This window comes from Protopterus annectens, chromosome 11.part0, assembly GCF_019279795.1.
Source record: "Protopterus annectens isolate FY-2018-M chromosome 11.part0, PAN1.0, whole genome shotgun sequence".
Taxonomy (NCBI): Eukaryota; Metazoa; Chordata; order Ceratodontiformes; family Protopteridae; genus Protopterus; species Protopterus annectens.
The window spans coordinates 1,350,835,894-1,350,856,242 of NC_056745.1; the positions used below are offsets into that span (position 1 = coordinate 1,350,835,894).

At 36.7% G+C, this 20,349-nt stretch overlaps 1 protein-coding gene across 1 annotated transcript in view; it reads right to left on the reverse strand.

Moving 5' to 3' along the window:
• The window catches only part of TSGA13 (testis specific 13), a 317,918-nt gene that overhangs the window by 22,976 nt on the left and 274,593 nt on the right, over nt 1-20,349 (reverse strand). Inside the window, exon 6 of the mRNA XM_044088660.1 lies at nt 5,042-5,178. Within this exon, the coding sequence (XP_043944595.1) occupies nt 5,042-5,178 (137 nt within the window). The remainder of the gene's footprint in view (nt 1-5,041; nt 5,179-20,349) is intronic.

Genomic DNA, 20,349 nt, shown 5'->3' on the forward strand with positions numbered 1-20,349 from the left:
ATGCCCAAATCTGAACATTCAATTAACTTTGTTGTTCAACTTTAAAGGCATTTCTAAAATCATTTTAAATTAGGCCCTCTTCTATATGTTATTAATGGCTTATTACTTAATTTATTGATGACAGGGTAGTCGAGTATAATAAAAATTCAGTTATTATTTATGATACTATGAATCATACTAGTTTCATTAGAATATTCCATACAAAAACAAGTAACAAATGGAATCTGAGCTACATCCACATCATGTACATGCATGTTGGTGCACAGAGAAATTCTATTGTCACATTCTATAATATGACCCTTACATAAAATAGATTTAAAATAGCCGGTATTTCTTTTGCATCTAACCTCATTTCGAAACGTTTCTATATACTGCTGTGGATAGGCTCTATTGAGAAACATCTGTTGTAATTTGTCACATTCAACTTCAAAATCAACATCAGAAGAAATCATTCTAGAAGCCCTCACTAATTGGCCTTTAATAACGGCTTTCTTTTGATGCAAGGGATGATTACTTGAAAAATTTAGAAAAGAATTTGAATAGGTAGGCTTTCTATAACTCTTCGCCGAATACCTATTATAATTCTTATCTTTAATAAGCAGAATATCCAAAAAATTAATAAATTCTATATTAAATTCAAAAGTGAAATCCAAAAATGATGTGAATGACTTAATTGTTTCCACAAATTGTTGTGCTTCATCAAGTTCACCTTTAAAAATAAAGAACATATTGTCCTGGTATCTCGTATATCAGGTAACCTTCTCAATAAACAATTGATTTTTAAACAAAAAACGTCTTTCCCAATAAGCCATTACTGCATGGGCAAAACTACTTCCGCAAGGCGACCCCATAGCTATACCTGATTTCTGAAGGTAGATGTCTTTATTAAAAAGAAAATAGTATTAATAATTGATTATATTAGTAGGATGAATTCTATTTTGAATACCACTAATTATGAGAAGGTTTCTGTTAACCAATTTAATCAGGCTCACCAGCATGTCAAGAGTGTATTAAGCAATTTGTTTATTGAGAATTCCATTTCACTGGACATATATCACTTTTTAACCATGCCAGCACCATTAACTCCAGTTATGCTTGGCACGCCAAAACTACATAAAAGCTTAATGGATCCACCATTCCATCCTATCATTGACAGTCAGAAGTCAATAACATATGCTTGTGTGAAATGGGTGGATCATAAGTTGAAACCATTGCTGGCTAGTGAACACCAAATCTGCAAGGACTCTTGGAGTTTCTTGGCAGGTAATAACACCTTAGAATTTTGCGAACATGCTAACTTCCTTACCATTGACATTAAAGACCTTTATACAGTTATACCACAAACTATAGGGTTAGAATGGATAAGGGAGTTCACAAGAATAAAAGGTCTGGATGATATAACTATTAATGTGCTAGTTACTCTTTTAGAACTAGTGTTAAATAACTATTTTCTTTTTAATAAAGACATCTACCTTCAGAAATCAGGTATAGCTATGGGGTCGCCTTGCAGAGGTAGTTTTGCTAATGCAGTAATGGCTTATTGGGAAAGACGTTTTTTGTTTAAAAATCAATTGTTTATTGAGAAGGTTACCTGGTATACGAGATACCAGGACGATATGTTCTTTATTTGTAAAGGTGAACTTGATGAAGCATGACAATTTGTGGAAACAATTAAGTCATTCACATCGTTTTTGGATTTCACTTTTGAATTTAATATCGAATTTATTAATTTTTTGGATATTCTGCTTATTAAAGATAGGAATTATAATAGGTATTTGGCAAAGATATATAGAAAGCCTACCTATTCTAATTCTTTTCTACATTTTTCAAGTAATCATCCCTTGCATCAAAAGAAAGCTGTTATTAAAGGCCAATTAGTGAGAGCTTCTAGAATGATTTCTTCTGATGTTGATTTTGAAGTTGAATGTGACAAATTACAACAGATGTTTCTCAATAGAGCCTATCCACAGCAGTATATAGAAAAGTTTTGAAATGAGGTTGGATGCAAAAGAAATACCAGCTATTTTAAACCTATTTTATGTAAGGGTCATATTATAGAATCTGACAATAGAATTTCTCTGTGCACCAACATGCATGTACATGATGTGGATGTAGCTCAGATTCCATTTGTTACTAGTTTTTGTATGGAATATTCTAATGAAAATAGTATGATTCATAGTATCATAAATAATAACTGGATTTTTATTACACTCGACTACCATGTCATCAATAAATTAAGTAATAAGCCATTAATAACATATAGAAGAGGGCCTAATTTAAAATGTCTTTTAGAAATGCCTTTAAAGTTGAACAACAAAGTTAATGGAATGTTCAGATTTGGGCATTGCCATTATTGCAAACACATACTAATAGGCAACACTTTTAATATCAAGGATACTTCGTATAAAGTTATAGGTAAACACAATTGTGAATCCAAAGGTATAGTATACCTTGCTTCATGTCAGTTTTGTTCAGGGTTCTATATAGGGAAAACGGAGAGAAAGTTGAAACATAGAATTTATGAACACTTATACAACACTGGTAAGAGAAATTTAAATAATGCCTTAGCAAAACATGTCAATGATAATCCAACACATTTTTAAATTTGTTGTTAAAGAACAGTTGAAGAAGAATGTTCGGGGAGGACCATGGCATCTAAAATTACAGGAAAGGGAGTTGTTATGGCAACTTTGCACTGATGCCAACATCTTTCCAGGGCTTAATGAATATTGCTCTATTAAATGTAAAAGCCCTGGAAAGATGAAATAAATACTTTCAGTATTTAATACATTTACTATTAAATATATATAAATTTTATTAATATGTTAGAATTAATATATTCTAATTTAATTATATATGTTCTTGTTGGTACGTTTTTACAGATGTTAAGCAAGTCATATTATCGGTTTTTAATTTAATACTGGCTTAAAGTTTTTATAAAAGGTTGGTTTCTTTAAATATTTTTTAAATAGTTAACTGAATATTGTGATGCAATTGATGTAATATGCTATTTAAAAAGTAATTTGGAGGGTTTTTTTCGTCTGAGGAAGTGCAGCAAATTGGGCTGTATGAAAGCGCTTACAATAAACTGGTGGTGTTTTTTTGATTCGTGGCATCTTCATATTCAAATCTTGTGGAATGTATTTATTTTTATCAGGTCTTCTGCTTTTCTCATTTGTTGATTATTTATTTCCAGTGTTAAAAGGAATAAACAGTTAGGAAACATAATCAAACTTGAGAAGGTAAAATTTGGTTCAATAGCAAATTCAAATGCAGCAAGTAAAATTGGCATGCTTTATCGTCACAATCGTTACATCTCTCCCTCCACCAAGCTCATCCTCTCTAACACATACCTTATCCCATGATTCCCATCCCTCCTATATGGCACCTCTATCCTTACTAACCTGTAATCCTCCCTCAAAACAAAACTCTCTTCTTGCTACAATAAAATATCAAAATTTGCAACCGGTCACAGATCCACTTCCCACCACTGCACTGCCCTACACCAACTGAATTGGCTTGAGCTGCCCAACTACCTCACCTACAATCAACTTGTCCAAGCACACAAACTTATTTTCAGTCCCTCTCTCTGTCCCTCCCTTGCCACCACCTTTAAATTACATCAGCCTGACAGACTCATTACATCTAATTCCCAAAATCTAATAGAACTACATAAACCTGCTTGACCTCTAGGCAAAAACTAATGTCTTTCTCTCTAGCACACTGCTAGAATTCTCTCCCTCCACTCATCTGTACCGCTAGCAGCCTCTCTTCATTCAAAATCTTACTACATTCACACCTAAAATCACAGTGACAATGCTCTTGCTCCCACCCTAAATAATCTTCCTTGCTCCCATCCTTCATAATGTTTCTTCATTATAACTACTCTCTAGAAGCTAAAACATCTCTTAATAACCTCCTAATAGTTTTTACCTCTAATAAACTGCAGGAATTAGCATAACTGTTAACAACAGTAGGAATCAATTATTACAACTTTTAAAAACTGCACAAATCAATATTTTTGTAATTAATTGTAAGAACTAGTAAAACTTTTAACAACTGTAGAAATCAATAATTTAGTAATTAATTGTAAAGACTAAGAGAACTTTTAAGAACTGTAACTGTTTGTAAAAATGTTGTTATTGTCTTGCACTAATAATTGCTGTACTAATATGTGCTCCTCAAACTGTCAATTTTACAAACTTGTGTGATTCTGTATCTGCATTTTCTGGAGCTTTTCTCCCAAGACTAAAATGTACACTGTACCAATTTATTTGCTTCTCTTGAATAACTTGTATAATTCTGTATCTGTATTTTCTGTAGCTTTTCTCCCCAGGACTCCATTGAAAATGGGCTCCTCGTGGCCCAGTTGGACTATCCTGGCAAACAAATTGCAAATGAATAAATAAAACAAAAGAACCAGCTAACACAGTACTGTATAAAACACTTGTTTAACCTAAAAAACTTGTTTAGTCTAAAAAATAAAAATAGTAAAAAGTATATAACAGATGAGCGCTTTCACACCAAATGTGCTTCTACAGATAGCCTACATTGTTCCATGTAAAAAACACTGTTATGAATGCACCTTTGCTCTTTCATATTTGTTCATATTGCTTACAGTTTAATGTTGTTTTGGTAAGATGGGTTATGGCTTTAAATATTGCCTGAGATCAGTGTACCTATTGTTACTATAGTAGAGCTAAAATGGAGGGATGGGTCTTTCTATCAGATAGGAGAACAGAACAAAATTCTCAGCAACTGTGCTGGCCTGTCTATCTAAGATAGCTAAATCATTTTAGTTAATAGGCATAATAAAATTCCAGCTCTTACCATGCTTAGATATGTATAATTCAAGAAAAGACAGAAAATTGCAGTTGAGGGGTAATACAAACAAATATATTTAACAAAGACTGCAACCGTCTATAACGTGTTCACATTTTAAGAAATTATTAAAAAAAATGCATTGTGTATTCAGTCAGGATCCAACAGCAAAGTGAATCTGACATGTTTATTTAATAGTTTAAGGAAAAAAAATATTCACCATATTGAGTTGTAAGTTTGCCTTGCTGAGGAGAAATCTTTGGAACTCGAATCACAGAAAGCTGTTGTTTTTCTTTATTGTCTGTGCACAGCTCGGGAAATAGACAATCATTTTCCAAACTATCTTCTGTTGCAAACCTGACAATTGAATAAAATTTGCTAATGTTTATTTTGCATTAACATACCAGAAATTTGCTTCATTAATATCAAACATTGAAGATGAAGTGCAGACAATTTATGTAATAAGATAAAAATTCAGAATGCAGGCATGCAAAACCTATCTTATAAAGTAGAATTTGGAATTTACAACACAATAATAAATAAATATTTTGCTGAAGATTGGACATACTCTCTGATATATTTTGAAAAATCATATTTTTGACTATCTTTATAATATTAATGATATAATACAGCACAGGATTCATGCTGAGTATAACACTGAGGATTATGAGTGGCCACTGATCTTAACTGAATTATTATATGTTTGAGACATGGATGACAAGGAATTCACATAGGGAGCAAAGCTCCAGGGATGAATCTGGGCATCCATGATGGATAAGAACACAAAATAAAAGGTTAAGCTTGGAGACCCGATCACAATTTTTTGTAGTGCATGGAGCTTTATCTAGTAGTTATAGTAAAAAAAAAAGTTAAGTGTTTTGCCAGCTTTCAAAGATGTAAAGCACTTAGCGAGCGCTGTAAAGGAGGCAGTTTAACTCAGACCGTTACATTTCAACTCACGTTCTATGCCTCTCAACTGTCCAGATTTTCACAGAATGTTCAGATCATTCCCTCATAAAATCCGTGGTTTTCAGAAAAATTACTGAGGACTGAATGTATAAAAATAATGAAAGACATTTCAGTTTCAGACATTGTATCCTTCAGAAAATGAGGCGAAGATGCATTCTGTTACTTTAGTAACTTTCTAAGATTATAACAGGAAGTCAGGGACATGTTACTGACAGACAGCAGGCAGAAACAAATCTTTTATTCTGTCACTGTCATTTGCTGGTAAGTACTGACACATTTTATCACCTAGCCTGAGACCCGACCTTAACAACTTAAGCAGGGGATGCTTAACATTTGTTAAGGTCAGGTTGAGAGCTTAACTGATGTGTGTTTTTCCAAATATAGGAGAATAATCAATACACTCCATGCACTACAAAGCATTTATCATTTTTACTGTGTCATTTCACAACTGAAATCCACAGAATACAGATTTTCCTTCTTCCAACTGATAGTATTTCATAAAATTAATTATATGGAAAAAGTAAACAGAACTGAAGATCTCAATTTCAATATTTGTTCTTATAAAAACATAGAAATTGCAGTACTGTGCAGTCATTGCATTCTGCTTATTTCAACTTGCAGTGTCTACAGAACTTTTAATACTTATAATAAAATCTGTATAAAATCGTTGCTTCAGACTGAGATTCATAATGCCCTCACAAAAAGTGCAATCAAGTTTTTTTCTCTGTGCAGATATGAATACAGTACATCAGAGAGTACAATTTAGTACAGACCACCTATGGCTCCTACCATGCCAGAGCTGAGCAGGGTGTGAGATGGGAAACAACTCCACCTCCTTGATGCTCTGCTCGATTCACAACAAGGAAGTCAGTGTAACTTTGGGAGCAGCTGTATATACAGCAACCTTTGTGTTTGCAGTGTAGCAGGATACTTGTGCGGTATACAGTGAAGATTTGGGTACATGGGAGGGCTGTCCTTGTGATCTGGAGAGGATGAAGACCAACTGCGGCAGTCACACTATGTTACTTATATAGTGGCAAACAGTAGCCACTCATTCTATCCTGTCCACTGTACTAAAGGCAGGACAGTGCTGGGGTTATGCAGGTATATATGAAACTTTCACCACATAGCTCCCATAGTACTCCATCAATATTCAAATGAATTGCATAAGCAGCTTATGTTAAGGATCACTCATTTGGACAGATTTACACATTGTGCACTGGCGATGGCTGTAGTATGGAGAGGGGATAGTACAAGTAAGTAGCAATGAGATACTGCAAGCAGATGACTGCTATGAAGGGCATTGTTTTAATACTGTCAGGATGCATGGGTGTAGTGAGAGGAGGGAAGTTAACAGCGTCAGATAGTATGACTTTAGTGAAAGGAGGCCTGTCATTTTGATATTACCCAATGGGTACATGGGTGCAGTTAGACTACAGGGATGTGTGTGCTATGGGGTGGTGGGGCACTATTAGCTGTGAAAATGCAAGGATGCAGCTTTATGCCTACAAGCATCTGCTATACATCCTGGTCACTCCAGTTGTCCAGAACATGTACGAGAGGTTTCTGTTATGAGACCATGGTAATAGTTATACAATAATATTTTTGAAGCTAGCAGTTATGGTTGAAATTAGTCCAGACAGGCAAGGTCAGAGCCAAAGAATAAAGATAGTGGGACTCAAACAATACAGACAAAAAGAGTAAATCAAAACTATAACTCCTACTACCCATAAAGTATTACTGCAGTTAAGACATTTTTAATAAGATTTTGTTTTCATGTTTTGATCTGAGTTGTGGGAGTACTGAGCAGGTAGCCCCACTGAAACCTTGATGAGAGCTAACTCTTATCCTGCTCCTGCCCCTAAAATTATCCATACAACATACCTCAGAAAAACCTTTTTCCATAACACTGTCACATATTAAGACAAATAAGGTCTGAATGGTTTTGTAGGAGTGGCCGCTGTGGTGCATTGGTTAGCATTGTTGCCTCACAGCAAGAGGTTCTCTGGTTCAAGTCTTGGCTGGACTGCCTTCTGTGTGGAGTCTGCATGTCCTCCCTGTGGTCAAGTGAGTTTTAAAGACATGCAGATAGGTGCATGTGTGTGTGTGTGTGTGTGTGTGTGTGTGTGTGTGTGTGTGTGTGTGTGTGTGTGTGCTGTGTGTGTGTGTGTGTGCATGTGTGTGCCTTCAGTGAAGGTTGGCCACTGAGCTGGCAACTCGACACTAAAAACTCCACTGCCAATCAATCTGCAGACTGGTGATCTGCTGTGGTGACCCCTAACCGGGAAAAGCCGAAAGACATTGCTATAGTCTGTAGACTGCAAAGGGGATGTATTTTCCTTTTACAGACTTTTGGAGGTTCAGGTATTTGTGTGTGTATGTGTGTGTGTGTGTGTGCGTGCGTGCGTGCGTGTGTGTGTGTGTGTGTGTGTGTGTGTGTGTGTGTGTGTGCGTGCGTGTGTGTGGATTATTATTGGGTCTCCAATCATAACCAGCTTATTATGTCTTTGATTCAAGCTCTCGAGGTGAATCTTGACATTCATGTTGAGAGCACATAATAAAGGGTTATGATCAGAGACCTGATTATAATTCTTTGCAGTACACAGATCTTTATGTGTCCATATACTACTGGTCACAGGGGAAAAAGCACAAAGTGTTTTATTGAATTTGAAAGCCAGTAAAACACAGTGAATGCTCTCATATACACATTAACACATCTGTCAGTTATTTCCTTAAGAATGGGGTGGGGGGCAGGAAACAAAGGAAGAAAATTGGGACAGTCAATCAGATGAAGCTTGACCATTACATAATCTGACCAGCTGTACCACTGATGAAAAATAATTTCAGCACACAATGAAATGCTTGCAGCAATAAATTATATAACACTCCTATATAGCTATATTTATAGAAACTATTTTTTTTAAATATACCAAAATCAGGAGTTAAAGGTGGCAGGTTTATGTTTAATAAATGTTGCAACTGGGCCCAATATGTAAAAAGTATTGTAGAAAGAAGTGAGGGAGCCTGTCCTGTGACAATGATTCTAATATACTCACATCTAATAATATGGTAAGTACCCTTCATAAATGTACTACATACACAATAAGAATCATCATCACTACAGGACATTGTAAAATGTCTTCAATGTGCATCTCCTGCATCATGAGTCTGGCAGTTAATCCAGACAAGTCTGGCAGTTAGTACACAGAATCAAAGCTATGAGCTGTTAATGAGCTACTTTCTGTAGTTCAGAGTTTGATTTCTTCAGCCTCCATTTGCCTACTGTATGACTTTGGGCAAGTCACTTAACTAGACAGTACTCTTGGGTCACCTCTAAAAAGGAACACTTATGTCCAGTGAGCTTACCCAGTTAAGAAATAAATTGACTGTGTAAGTGAATCTTACTTTTCCCCTATACTGAATATCCAGTTTATAGTTTGGAAAAGTTATGGATGTCCCACATGTACATTGAGTGCATGTATTTTTAATAAACACTGCAATGAAGTGGGCCCTAACCTCCACTGTCAAGAACTTATGTTATTTATCAAAACATGTTATTATAATACAACTGCTACCTACTTGGAAAAGGTCTGTTTGATTCCTGGTCTATCTAACTACCTTCTCAAACCTCTGTGTACATCAATGCAGTACAAAATGTTTTCCTTTTTTGTTTTTCTTTTTTATTTTATTTTGGTGGAAGAAAATGGCAAGCTAAATCGGCTGATTCAAAGTAAATTCACATACCACTTTAGGCATCATGGAAAGATCTGTGTTTTTTTTTTAATGATCTGTTTTTTATTCTTTTTAAGGATACTCTCTTAATGAAAGAAAGGTTGTGCATTAAGATTTACAGTTTATAAACTCTCCTAGATGATGTTACTGCAACTACACATGAAGCCTTGAGTTGGTAAGACTGATCTAGCTGCCAACATGGCAGCAAGTTGAATTTATGCTCTGAAAACTAGAGGGTTAATTAAAATTAAATTTGATAGGTGGGCACTATTAAATACTCACAAAGGGTGGCAGATAATGGCTGCTCTGAAAGTAGTCTCCCCAGAAGATATTAAGGAAACCCAGAAACCACTTCATCAGTCCTGGTAGAGTACACTGTTGAGGATGTTTTCAGAGGTGGTAAAGGCCCACCACTCTATGTAGCCTTTGAGTTCAAGCAGTTCTGATAATAAGTGCTCATACAAGTGTAAAACCAGTAGTTTACTGATCAACATGGATTTGCAGCAGCTATTTGAAGTCCTGACTTCAAAATCTCTGTTTTGGCAAATGGAGTAATGGTGAAATGAAGGCCCAAGAAACTAAGGTGAGGAAAACTGACATGGAAGGCACACTACAAGAAGCAAGGAAGCCATAGTCAATAGGTAGCATGACTTTAATAAAACCACACTATCATAAGACTAACGGCAAGAAGCAGTGTTTGAAGAAATTCCCCACATGAAAGGGAATGATAAAAGACTGGGGACTTGTATTTTATACATTTTTACTCTCTAGTCTTGTTACGAGGACAGCTTAAGACGTGCTACAGTTAACATCAGTCAAGAGTTGTTATGGTCTTGGTTACATGCTTCAGACGTAGGTGTTTTTATTGAAGACACTCCAAGCATGACTTATACTCTAGTAAGATGCCTACAGTTCAGGTTTAAGTTTCATATTCCAGGAGACTTAACTGTTTAGTGTACTTTGACTGTTGTTTTTATAATGTATGTCATTTTGCTTCTAGTTAACATTCAAAGCAATTTTTTTAGCATAGGGGTGTCAAGGCCATTTCTTACTGTTCTTAGTAAGCATGGCATAATAAAAATGGTTAAAGTCATTTAACTTTTAACATGTAGCAAGGAGTTAGTTATGCTAGGCCACAACTTGAAGATCATTACAAGATGTTCATGCTGAGACAGTCATTCATGCAATGGGTAGATCTATTTCATGTTCTCATAATGCTCCCTTTACCCCCCCCCCCAGCTTATATCGCTATAGCTGTAGTGGAGAGGTATGAGTGGAGTCCACTGGGGAGTATGATGCACAGTGGCATGTTGCCCTTTTAATTTCTGACACTGACACAGAAATGCTTTCATTTCTACAGTTTTATTTAAAAGATGAGAGGTAATGTCATTTTAATGCAGGAAACAGAAGATTACAAGAAACAATGTAAGATGCCTATTTGGAATGTAGAAATAGCATAACAAGTCAAATGATTTTCTATTTATTTATTTGTTTGTTTTTATTTACACTTCGTTGACTGGGTTAATCCAACTAGCCCAATACCCTCTTTTCAGGGGAGACTTGAGGTAGTATTCATACTGATTAGGGGAAATTTGGCCAAGCATCAGGGAATTTCCCATATTCATAACCCTGGAGCAGATGAGTGAGTATGTATGTCCCATTCCAAGTGCAGTGGAGGCTGGGAGGATGGTACATGACATGAAGATGGTGGCAGACATTTTTGCAGCAAAACGTGCTTGATGAACCCAACAAAAGGAGACTTTAAGTGAGTCTTGGGTTATTACAAACCTCTAGTCAACAGGGTTGCAGGATGATATATTGAAAGAGATGTTAATGCAGAGTGAGACAGAAAATGAAGTTGATTTTCTTCATAGGTTCATAGGTTCATAGGTAGGTACTAGGCTATCGGCCCAAGGGCCTAAGTAATCCTAGCCAACAAGGTTCCCTGGCTTATGCCACCCAAGAAAGTTACTTTCCAGTGCCCCTGTCGAGCAGAGCCACAGAAGTGATCCCTGGGGTCTATTTCCTATTTCCCATCCACTCATCAAGATTTTTCTTGAAGAGTGCTAATGAGGAACTTTGCATGATATAGATGGGTAGCTTTTTCCAGAGTATAGGAAGTCTCTGGGACAGGAATCTATCCCTCCAGCATGTCCTGTTTATTGTGGTTGCAAGGTTTAGGTCCCTAGAGCATGTAGCTCGGAGGGATTGGGATTTCTTTAGGTGTAGCATGCCCAATAGTTCTGAGTTTAACATAACTTTATATGTTAGGCAGAGATCTCCTCAGTGTAGGCGATATGCTACAGAGTAAAACTGGAGTTTTTTGAGACGGTCAGTGTAGGGCATCTGTTTGAGGCCAGTAATCCTCTTTGTGAGGTACTTCTGTGGCCTTTCCAGCTGTTGCAGTTGTCTTGTGATGTACATTCCAAAAGAAGTGTTGTACTCTATAATCGGTCTAATGAGTGCTGAGTAGAGGGGAACAATGACCTCTTTTTTCCTGGATGAGAACCCTTTTGTTATGAGGTGTGCCACATAGAAGGATTTCCTGACTATTGTGGCAATGTGATTATCAAAGGAGAGACTACTGTCCACGTGGGTCCCAAGGTCTCTTATCACACATTCAACATTAAGTAGACTGCCGTTTATGTGGTAGTTCATGGGTACAGAGTTTTTACCAAAGGGGATGACAGTGCACTTTCTGACATTAGGCTTGAGGCCTTGCCTCTGACACCAGGCATCTGTCTCAGTGAGGTCTTTCATAGGATGTCCACATCATTTGAGGACTCGACTATGGCTCCTAGTTTGCAGTCATCTGCGAACTTCATTAGCCAGAGGCCTTCTGTGTTAGCCTATACTTCTGAGAAGTAGATACCAAACAGGAGAGGTCCCAGGACTGAACCCTGTGGTACTCTACTTGTCACTGGTTTGAAGTCGGATTTGGAGTCTACAACTTTTACAGTGTGGGTTCTGTCAGTGAACCAGTTGGCAACCCATCTTGTGACATAGGGATTTATATCTAGTTTAGTGAGTTTAGCTATAATTCCAGACTGGGGAATGGTGTCGAAAGCCTTGGCGAGGTCAAAATAGGATGTGTAAACCACCTTATCTTTGTCTACAGCTTTGGTGACTGCCTCAAAGAAGTCGATCAGGTTCAGAAGGCATGATCTGCCTTTCACAAACCTGAACTGGGTGGGGTCAAGAGTTTGGAGGTTACCAATGTCTTTGTTTATGAGTTCCATGATGATACGTTCCATGGCATTGCAGACCAGGCTTGTCAGCCTAATAGGGCGATAGTTCTCAGGATCAGTGGTGGCTCCCTCTTTTGTGGAGTGGGATAACTGTTGTTGTGTGCCATTCAGTGGGCACAAAGCCTGATGTGAGACTATGATTGAACATGGTGCTTAGGTGGGGAGCCAGTTCATTCTGAAGTTCATGTAAAATGCAGCCTGGGATCCCATGGATGCTGTGTTTTTGGTTTTAGAGAGTGCAGCTTTTACCTGCATAGATGTGATTACAGGGACTCTGCATTCTTGCTGTATAGATATGGGCCCTTTAGGGGGTGAGAGGTGGGTAAAATTAGCACTGAACCTATCTGCCAGGATGCTGGCAATATCAGTTGGTTCTGTAATTTTCATGCTGTTGTGCTGTAACTCAGAGCAGATCTGGGTGTTGCTATTGAAATTCATGACGTAGATATAGAATGCTTTGTAGTTGCCCTTAGAATCAGTGGCAATTTTGTTTATGTAGCTAGCTTTGGAGGATCTTATAAGGGATCTCAGCTTCTTACTGAGGCTGACCAGGGAGCTCCTCCACTCATGGGACTTTACTCTCTATTGCAACAGTTTCTTCCTTCTGTTGTAGAGTTTGTTTATGGCAGGGGACCACCAGATTGGCTTCCTCTTTTTGGAGGATAGCGTCTTGGTTCTGTTTTGGATAGCATGATCCATGCACTTGTGTAAGTGTTTATAGAGTGCATTTGTGTAGGATTCAGCAGTTGTAACTGTATTGTCCATCTGCATGGATGTCATGAAGTTCGCCACTTTTGTCTTAAGAAGCATGAAGTTGGCTTTGGAGAATTTTTTTGCCATGGTTTCCTTAATGGTGGGTGGGGGTGGTATGCAGTTATCTATGGTGATTAGCTTATGGTTGGATCTGACCAACAAGGAGATGACTTCAGCTGTGGAACACCGGTCACTCATGTTGGTAATGACTAGGTCTAGGATATTGTTGTCTCTGGTGGGGGTGTGGATAAGTTGATCCACGGCACTGGAATTTATGAATTCCAAAAAGTGTTGAGCGAAGGAGTTGGTACATGAGTAGTTTTCCCAGTTAATGGTGGGGTAGTTGAAATTGCCCATTATTAGGGTGTTTGGTTGAACCCTAATATTTTCCAGTATATCAAGAAAAGAGGAGTGGGAATCCTGGGGCATGGTGGAGGATCTGTAGCTGACAGTAACCTTCTCCTTGTTTAGCCTGGTGAGTGGGACGTCATTGTGCCTGACTATAGAGTCACCTATGACTAGTGTGTTGGGTACGTTGTTTTGCCTTATGGGCTATGGTTTATTGGCACGCTGAGTCTGTGGGCTATGCGTCATTTGGGTTGTGTTGGGGGTGGACGTTGCTTGCGTTTCTGCTTTGGAGGTCTCTGTTGCTTGAGCAGATTATTATTATTGAGAGCCTCCACGAATGTTTTTGTGTTTCTATGTGTGGATTTTGGTGGTGTAGGTTTAGTGGGACTATGTGATGAGTGTGATGTGGTGCAAGTGTTTACCTTCTCCTCTTGACTGTCAAGTTCAGTCTTGGTTGGAGAGAGCTTTACCTCCAGTTTGGCTAGATAAGTACATCTCTCACAGACAAGTGAAGAAAGTGAGTATAAGAGCTGTTTTTCTCTAAGCAAGTGAGGAAAGTAAGTACAAAAACTGTTTTCCTCTAGGTAAAGAGGAAGGTTGAGTGCTATATGTCAAACCCAGATTTGATGAATATGCTTCACCTCAAAAAATCTAGATCCCTCAGAACCACAAGGGCGGGAGACTTAAACCTTGACACGGTTATAAATAGAACGTGCTGGAGGGACAGATTCATCACCCAGAGACTCCCTATGCTGTGGAACAAAATCCCGGTACATGTGAGGCAGAGCACCTCTCTGGCCTTGTTCAAGAGGAATCTTGACCAATGGATGGGAGATTGCAAATATACCCCAGGGATTACTTCAGTGTCACTGCTTGACAGAGGCACAGCAAAATGATAGGCATAGTTTTTATTCAAACTAAAGGTGTGGCGAAAGCCACATAACTATGGGCTAGGCTTATAAATGCCCTTGGGCAGATAGCCTAGTATGAACCTATGAACCTATGAACCTATAGTAATTTGTAGCTTATTTAGTGCTAACAACAAGTTCTGAACAAGTGCTGAGCACGAATAAGCAAATTCAAGTGCTAAAACTAAGAATCTCTACCTGGATCTTGTGGTAGATAGGCTACCTAGTGCTTACCACTCCCACTGATAAGCTAGAATGCTTCCCTCCAACACAGAAAAGCTTGGGAGGGGGGGCTCAAAAGCTTACAAACAGTCCTGGCTACAGCAAATCTGTGCCTGGACTAGACTAGTTACAGGAAAGGTGGGAAATAAGTGCAAATGCAGGCTTTTAAACTAGAAGGTTGAAAGAGATTGAAAAACTGCCTAAATGGCAAATAAACTACAATTTCTGGGCCAGAAACCACTCGTGGTAGATAGGCTACCTAGTGCTTACCACTCCCACTAATAAGCTAGAAGGCTTCCCTCCAACACAGAAAGGCTTGGGGGGCTTAGAGACTTACAAACAGTCCTGGATACAGCAAATCTGTATCTGGACTAGACTAGTTACAGGGAATGTGGGAAACAAGTGCAAATGCAGACTTTTAAACTAGTAAGTTGAAAGAGATGGAAAAACTGCCAAACGGCCAATAAACTACAATTTCTGGGCCAGAAACCACTCTTGTGGTAGATAAGCTACCTATCTTCTTAAGATGAAATTATGGATAAGATACAAAAAGAAAAAGCAGAGCCTATTTTGAAAAAAATGATGGTGAAAAGGAAAGACTATCTTATCCAGAAAAAGTGAAAGAAAGTGCCAGGGGAGCAACAGAAAAAAAGAAAGTAGAAGAAAACATGAGGCAGAAGTATGAGGTAATAATTCAAAATAAAGAAAAAGAACTGGATAGGTATGAAGTTTGGGACAACCTAATGGTTCCTTTGGATGTTAAAGCCCAAGAGGTAAGAACATTTATTCTTATCAACAGAGACATTATGTTTGAGATTGTTTTTGCAATAGAAAATTTCCTTGGGGAATGTGCAAAAAGAACTGTAATCCTTGAAATTTATTTGGAATAAAAGCATGTACAATTTTGAACAGCAGTAGAAAGAGAGAAGCTTTAAAAGGACATTTGAAATGTTTATGCAAAGAAGTATTGGACATTGCAGAAGTTTATGACAAAAAAGGTTTATGGACTTAGGGGTGGGAATGTAATATTGTGTTAAAGATAGAAAAGGACAAAATCATACATACTCCAAATATGATAAACGTTGAAGAAAATAAGGGTGAGGTAAAATACTGGTGACAACCCAAAACATATTTTTTTTTTTGTAGAAAAGAAGGGCACTTGATAAATAACTGACAAATGTTATATCTGTGGGAACCAGGTCATAATGGAAAAAATGTGGACTGAAATGTTATAAATGTAAAAAAATTGGGCATTTATGGATAGATTGTAAAACTGAGAATAATAATAATGAGACTGAAGTAAAAAGAAAAGAAACATTAGAAGTTGGAGAAACAGAAGATAAATTAGATAAAGAAGACAAAGAAGGAGAAAAAAAGAAGTAATGGAGGAAGGTTCTGAAATAAGTGATGATGAAGATGTCAATTGGAAAGTAATAAAAGGGAAAAAGAATTCTGGCAAAGGAATATAAGATAGGAAAAGAACATTTAAAGGGATAAGTATAAGAGAAAAAGAAAGGAAATAGATGAAAAACAAAATAAGATTATAATTTCTAGAAAATTAAGGGCAATTGAAAGTAATAACTTTAGAGTACTTTCAATGAATTTCAATAGTAGTAAGAATATATTAAGAATGATAGGAGTTTTGGAATGGTGTAATAAATATGAATCTATATTAATTAATCGAAAACTAATTCCAGCAAATGTATGTTCATTAAACACAAACCACCAAATGGCCATTAATTGAATGTTCACTTCAGCAAACGTTTTTCTAAGGGAAGTGAATTACTTGTCCCTCAAACCAACTGTAACACAAACTACATTATATCAAACCCACCAAGGTGGGGGCTATGCCCCTACACCCCATCTACTTATATATACCAACTCCAAGATCACACTACAGTGGGAAAAGGACAAATTTCCTAATACTGGTCAAATAACTCCCTTACCTTAGAAAAACATTTGCTGAAGTGAACATTTGATGAGCATCTGTTTACTGGTTTGTGTTCAATGAATGGCCATCCATTGAAATTAGTTTTCAACAAATTAATATGGACCCAATAAATATGATATAGATATAATTGCTTTAGAAGATGCAAGGTTTTAACAAGTGAAGAAAGACTGCAAACAGAAAAATTATGAGGAACAAGATAATTTGGAAAATGGCCAGTCTTCTGGGAATAAGAATATTTTGTAAATATAAAGTAAACATATTAGATATAACTTATCTAAGAATGGTAAGATTAACTACTGTGGATTTAAAATGGAAAGAACAAATATATCGAATTATAGCATTAAATTCTTATGTTACTTATAAAGAAAAAGAAAGTTTATTTCACTGGATTTTAGATTATATAGTGATAAATTTCATTATTATATTGACAGGAGATTTTAATTGTGATTTAAGAGTAAAACATAAAAAGAAAGGAAATAATATAAAATGATACAGGTTATAAGATGTGGTAAATTAATACTCTGGGACAAAAATTCATGGACTTACAAAAGTGGTATTAAGATAACCAAAAATAGATTATTTCATTATATCAGATGATTAAATACAGGGGAAGGAGAAACAACTGAAACAGGTTTTCAGATCATCTGACAATATGGATAGAGATAAAGTAAAATAAGGAATATACAAAAAACAGGCAAATGAATAGCAAGGATAAATGAATAAAAAAACATGGGATGAAGAGGGAAAAAGATTAATAATGCAGCTATGGAGAAATCATATTATGATGAGAACATTCTATAAAAAATGCTCTGAATGGTGGATTTTTTTAAAGATTAAATATAAAAAATGTTACTTACAATGGCAGTATGATGGAGGAAAAATGCATAAAGAAAAGTATAAGAGCACATATAAAATGCATTGGAATACTTAGAAAATAATGACAGAGGGTATTTTGATAAAGAAAAAGAATTACATAAAAAATCAAGAGAAAATTATAGTTATTATTTAAACAAAGATACTATTTAGAAGAGAAAAGAGAAGTACCAGCATATTTAAGTAGAACAGTACAACAATATAGTAGTGTAATGAGAGAAATGAAAGTGCAAAAGGAAAAATAGAAAGAACACAGGAACAAATTATGAATATAATAGCAGAACATGTAAAAGACATGTTTAAAGAAAAAAAGAAGAAATTGAAGACAATATGGGAAGAAAAAAGTTTTCAGAACAAGAAAAAAAAAAGAATTTAGAAAAGAGATTTCGCTACATGAGCTAGATAAAGTATTAGGGTAAGTGAATATAGAACTGGCTGCAGGACCAAATGGAATACAATATGAAATGTATAAAAATTTAATGGAATGGTCCCACAGGTACTAAGAAATGTGAAGTGTGTGCTTTCTGTTTATTTATAGTTGAATCCCATTTTTTCAAGCACCCAGGAACAGGTTCCCTATAGTAGCCAAAAGCTTCAGCTGACAGTAACACAAAGAATGTTATTTATGTAGCGCACTGTAAAATCTGCTTCAAGTTCTGTATAGGGAAACCTAATCGTAGGTTAAAGGAGCGGATAAGGGATCATCTGTATTGTACTATAAAGGGCTTTGCATACAGTGCTCTGGCTAAGCATACATTACTTGCAGGGGAAGAGCATGTTTTTATTTTTCAAGTTTTACATGTTTTGAAAGAGAATGTCAGAATAAGGGATCTGACAAATAGAACTGAGAATATTGAACTGCAGTGGATTCTGAGGCTGGGGGCTTGGACTGAATGATTCAGTCCCATTGAAACCTGTTTTGAAATCCAGGAAGTTGAAGTGATGGGGGCTATGCTTTAGAGTAAAACAATAAGATTTCACTTTAAGTTTGTATGCTTCTTGATGAGGGGTGTGTTTTTAAAGTGGTTGTTGGTTGTAATTAGTTTATTGTGTTTTAAAACTGTGTATATAACTGACTGTTGATGATGTAGGTTTGTCTGATGAAGCAATGTTTATCATTGTGAAAGCGCTAACATATTTTTAATAAATCCTGTCCTGTAGCAGTTTGGTGTGAACTGAAGTCTTTAGCAACTTGCTTCTGCCTTGTTTCAACATAGATCATTAACTGGGTTTGCTGTTTCTACTATTTGTTCGTGGAGTTCATCACTGGTTTGTGGCATTTTTTCTGGACTGTTTTGGAAGGAGGTGAACAGATCTATTTGATGTGTTGCCACAACTGGATCAGTTTCTAGAAGACCCCTTCATTCAGTTTCATATTTTGTGAAGGTCTGTTCTGGTTCTGCTCAGCTTATCTATCACTACAATTTGCTCTGACAAAATGTAAGATGCTTGGAGGGTTAAACCATGCTGAAGAGCTACTTCTCAAGCTATCATAGTCAGCCTGAGCAGATGGTAAGATGTGGCAATCACTATTTGTTTATATACTACATCAGTGTGGTGTTGTCTATAATCACCTGTAGAGGTCCTACAGATTACAGATGATGAAGAACTTTTATTGCAAGGATCACAGCTAAAATCTCTGACATGTATGTACTTTGATCTGTCTGAAGAGTTATATCAGCCTTGCTCCTTCATACAAACTACTCCCCAAACAAAATTCAAGTTATCTGTAATTGCTGATTGGTTTGGGAATGGAGGAGAAAAGGGGATACTTGGATTTTGAGTCATATGCTGTCTCCACCTGTGCAGCTTATTTTTTGACAACCCCCAAAACTGGAATCTGAAATTCCAGAAGATTAGAATGTTGGAATCATGTGTTTTCAGAAGCCATAGAATTTTTCTCATGGACAATCTGATGAGCGTTATCATTAGAGTTATAAAAGTCATGAGCCCTAAGATTCTGAGATATTCTCTTGCCAAGAGCTGAGACTGACTAGAGAAGCTGTGGAAAGTTCCCAGATAAAAATCCACCATTATAGCTGCGCCTATGTGCTAGCTTGTTCTTTTGATAATTACCTATCACTTTGGAATATCAATGGTAATAATTTAGAAAATAATCTGTTATGGTTAAGTGAACTGGTCTGTTGCAGACCCTTTCTTGGCAGTTTATCACAGACGTTTAAGGGTATGTCTGATATACATATACCTTGAATCAGCAGGCAGCACATGCCACAGAGCCACTGTGTGGGCTCACAGGCCATAAAGTGGATGGTGGTTATAAAGTGATATCCCAATCAGAGACAGGCAGGAGCCCAGCAGATTTTCTAGGTTTGTAGACAGGAGTTTTTGGTCACTGGAGTCCACTGACCGACTGGGAATATAATTGTGTAAAATGTTTTTTAGTGCTAGACAGGACATTGGATGCTGGATAATTAGTTAATATTTTGTAATTTTGTTACATTTAGAGATGTTAAATATTAGCATAGCAGTTCATTTTATTTTTATAAATGAAAATTGCATTTCA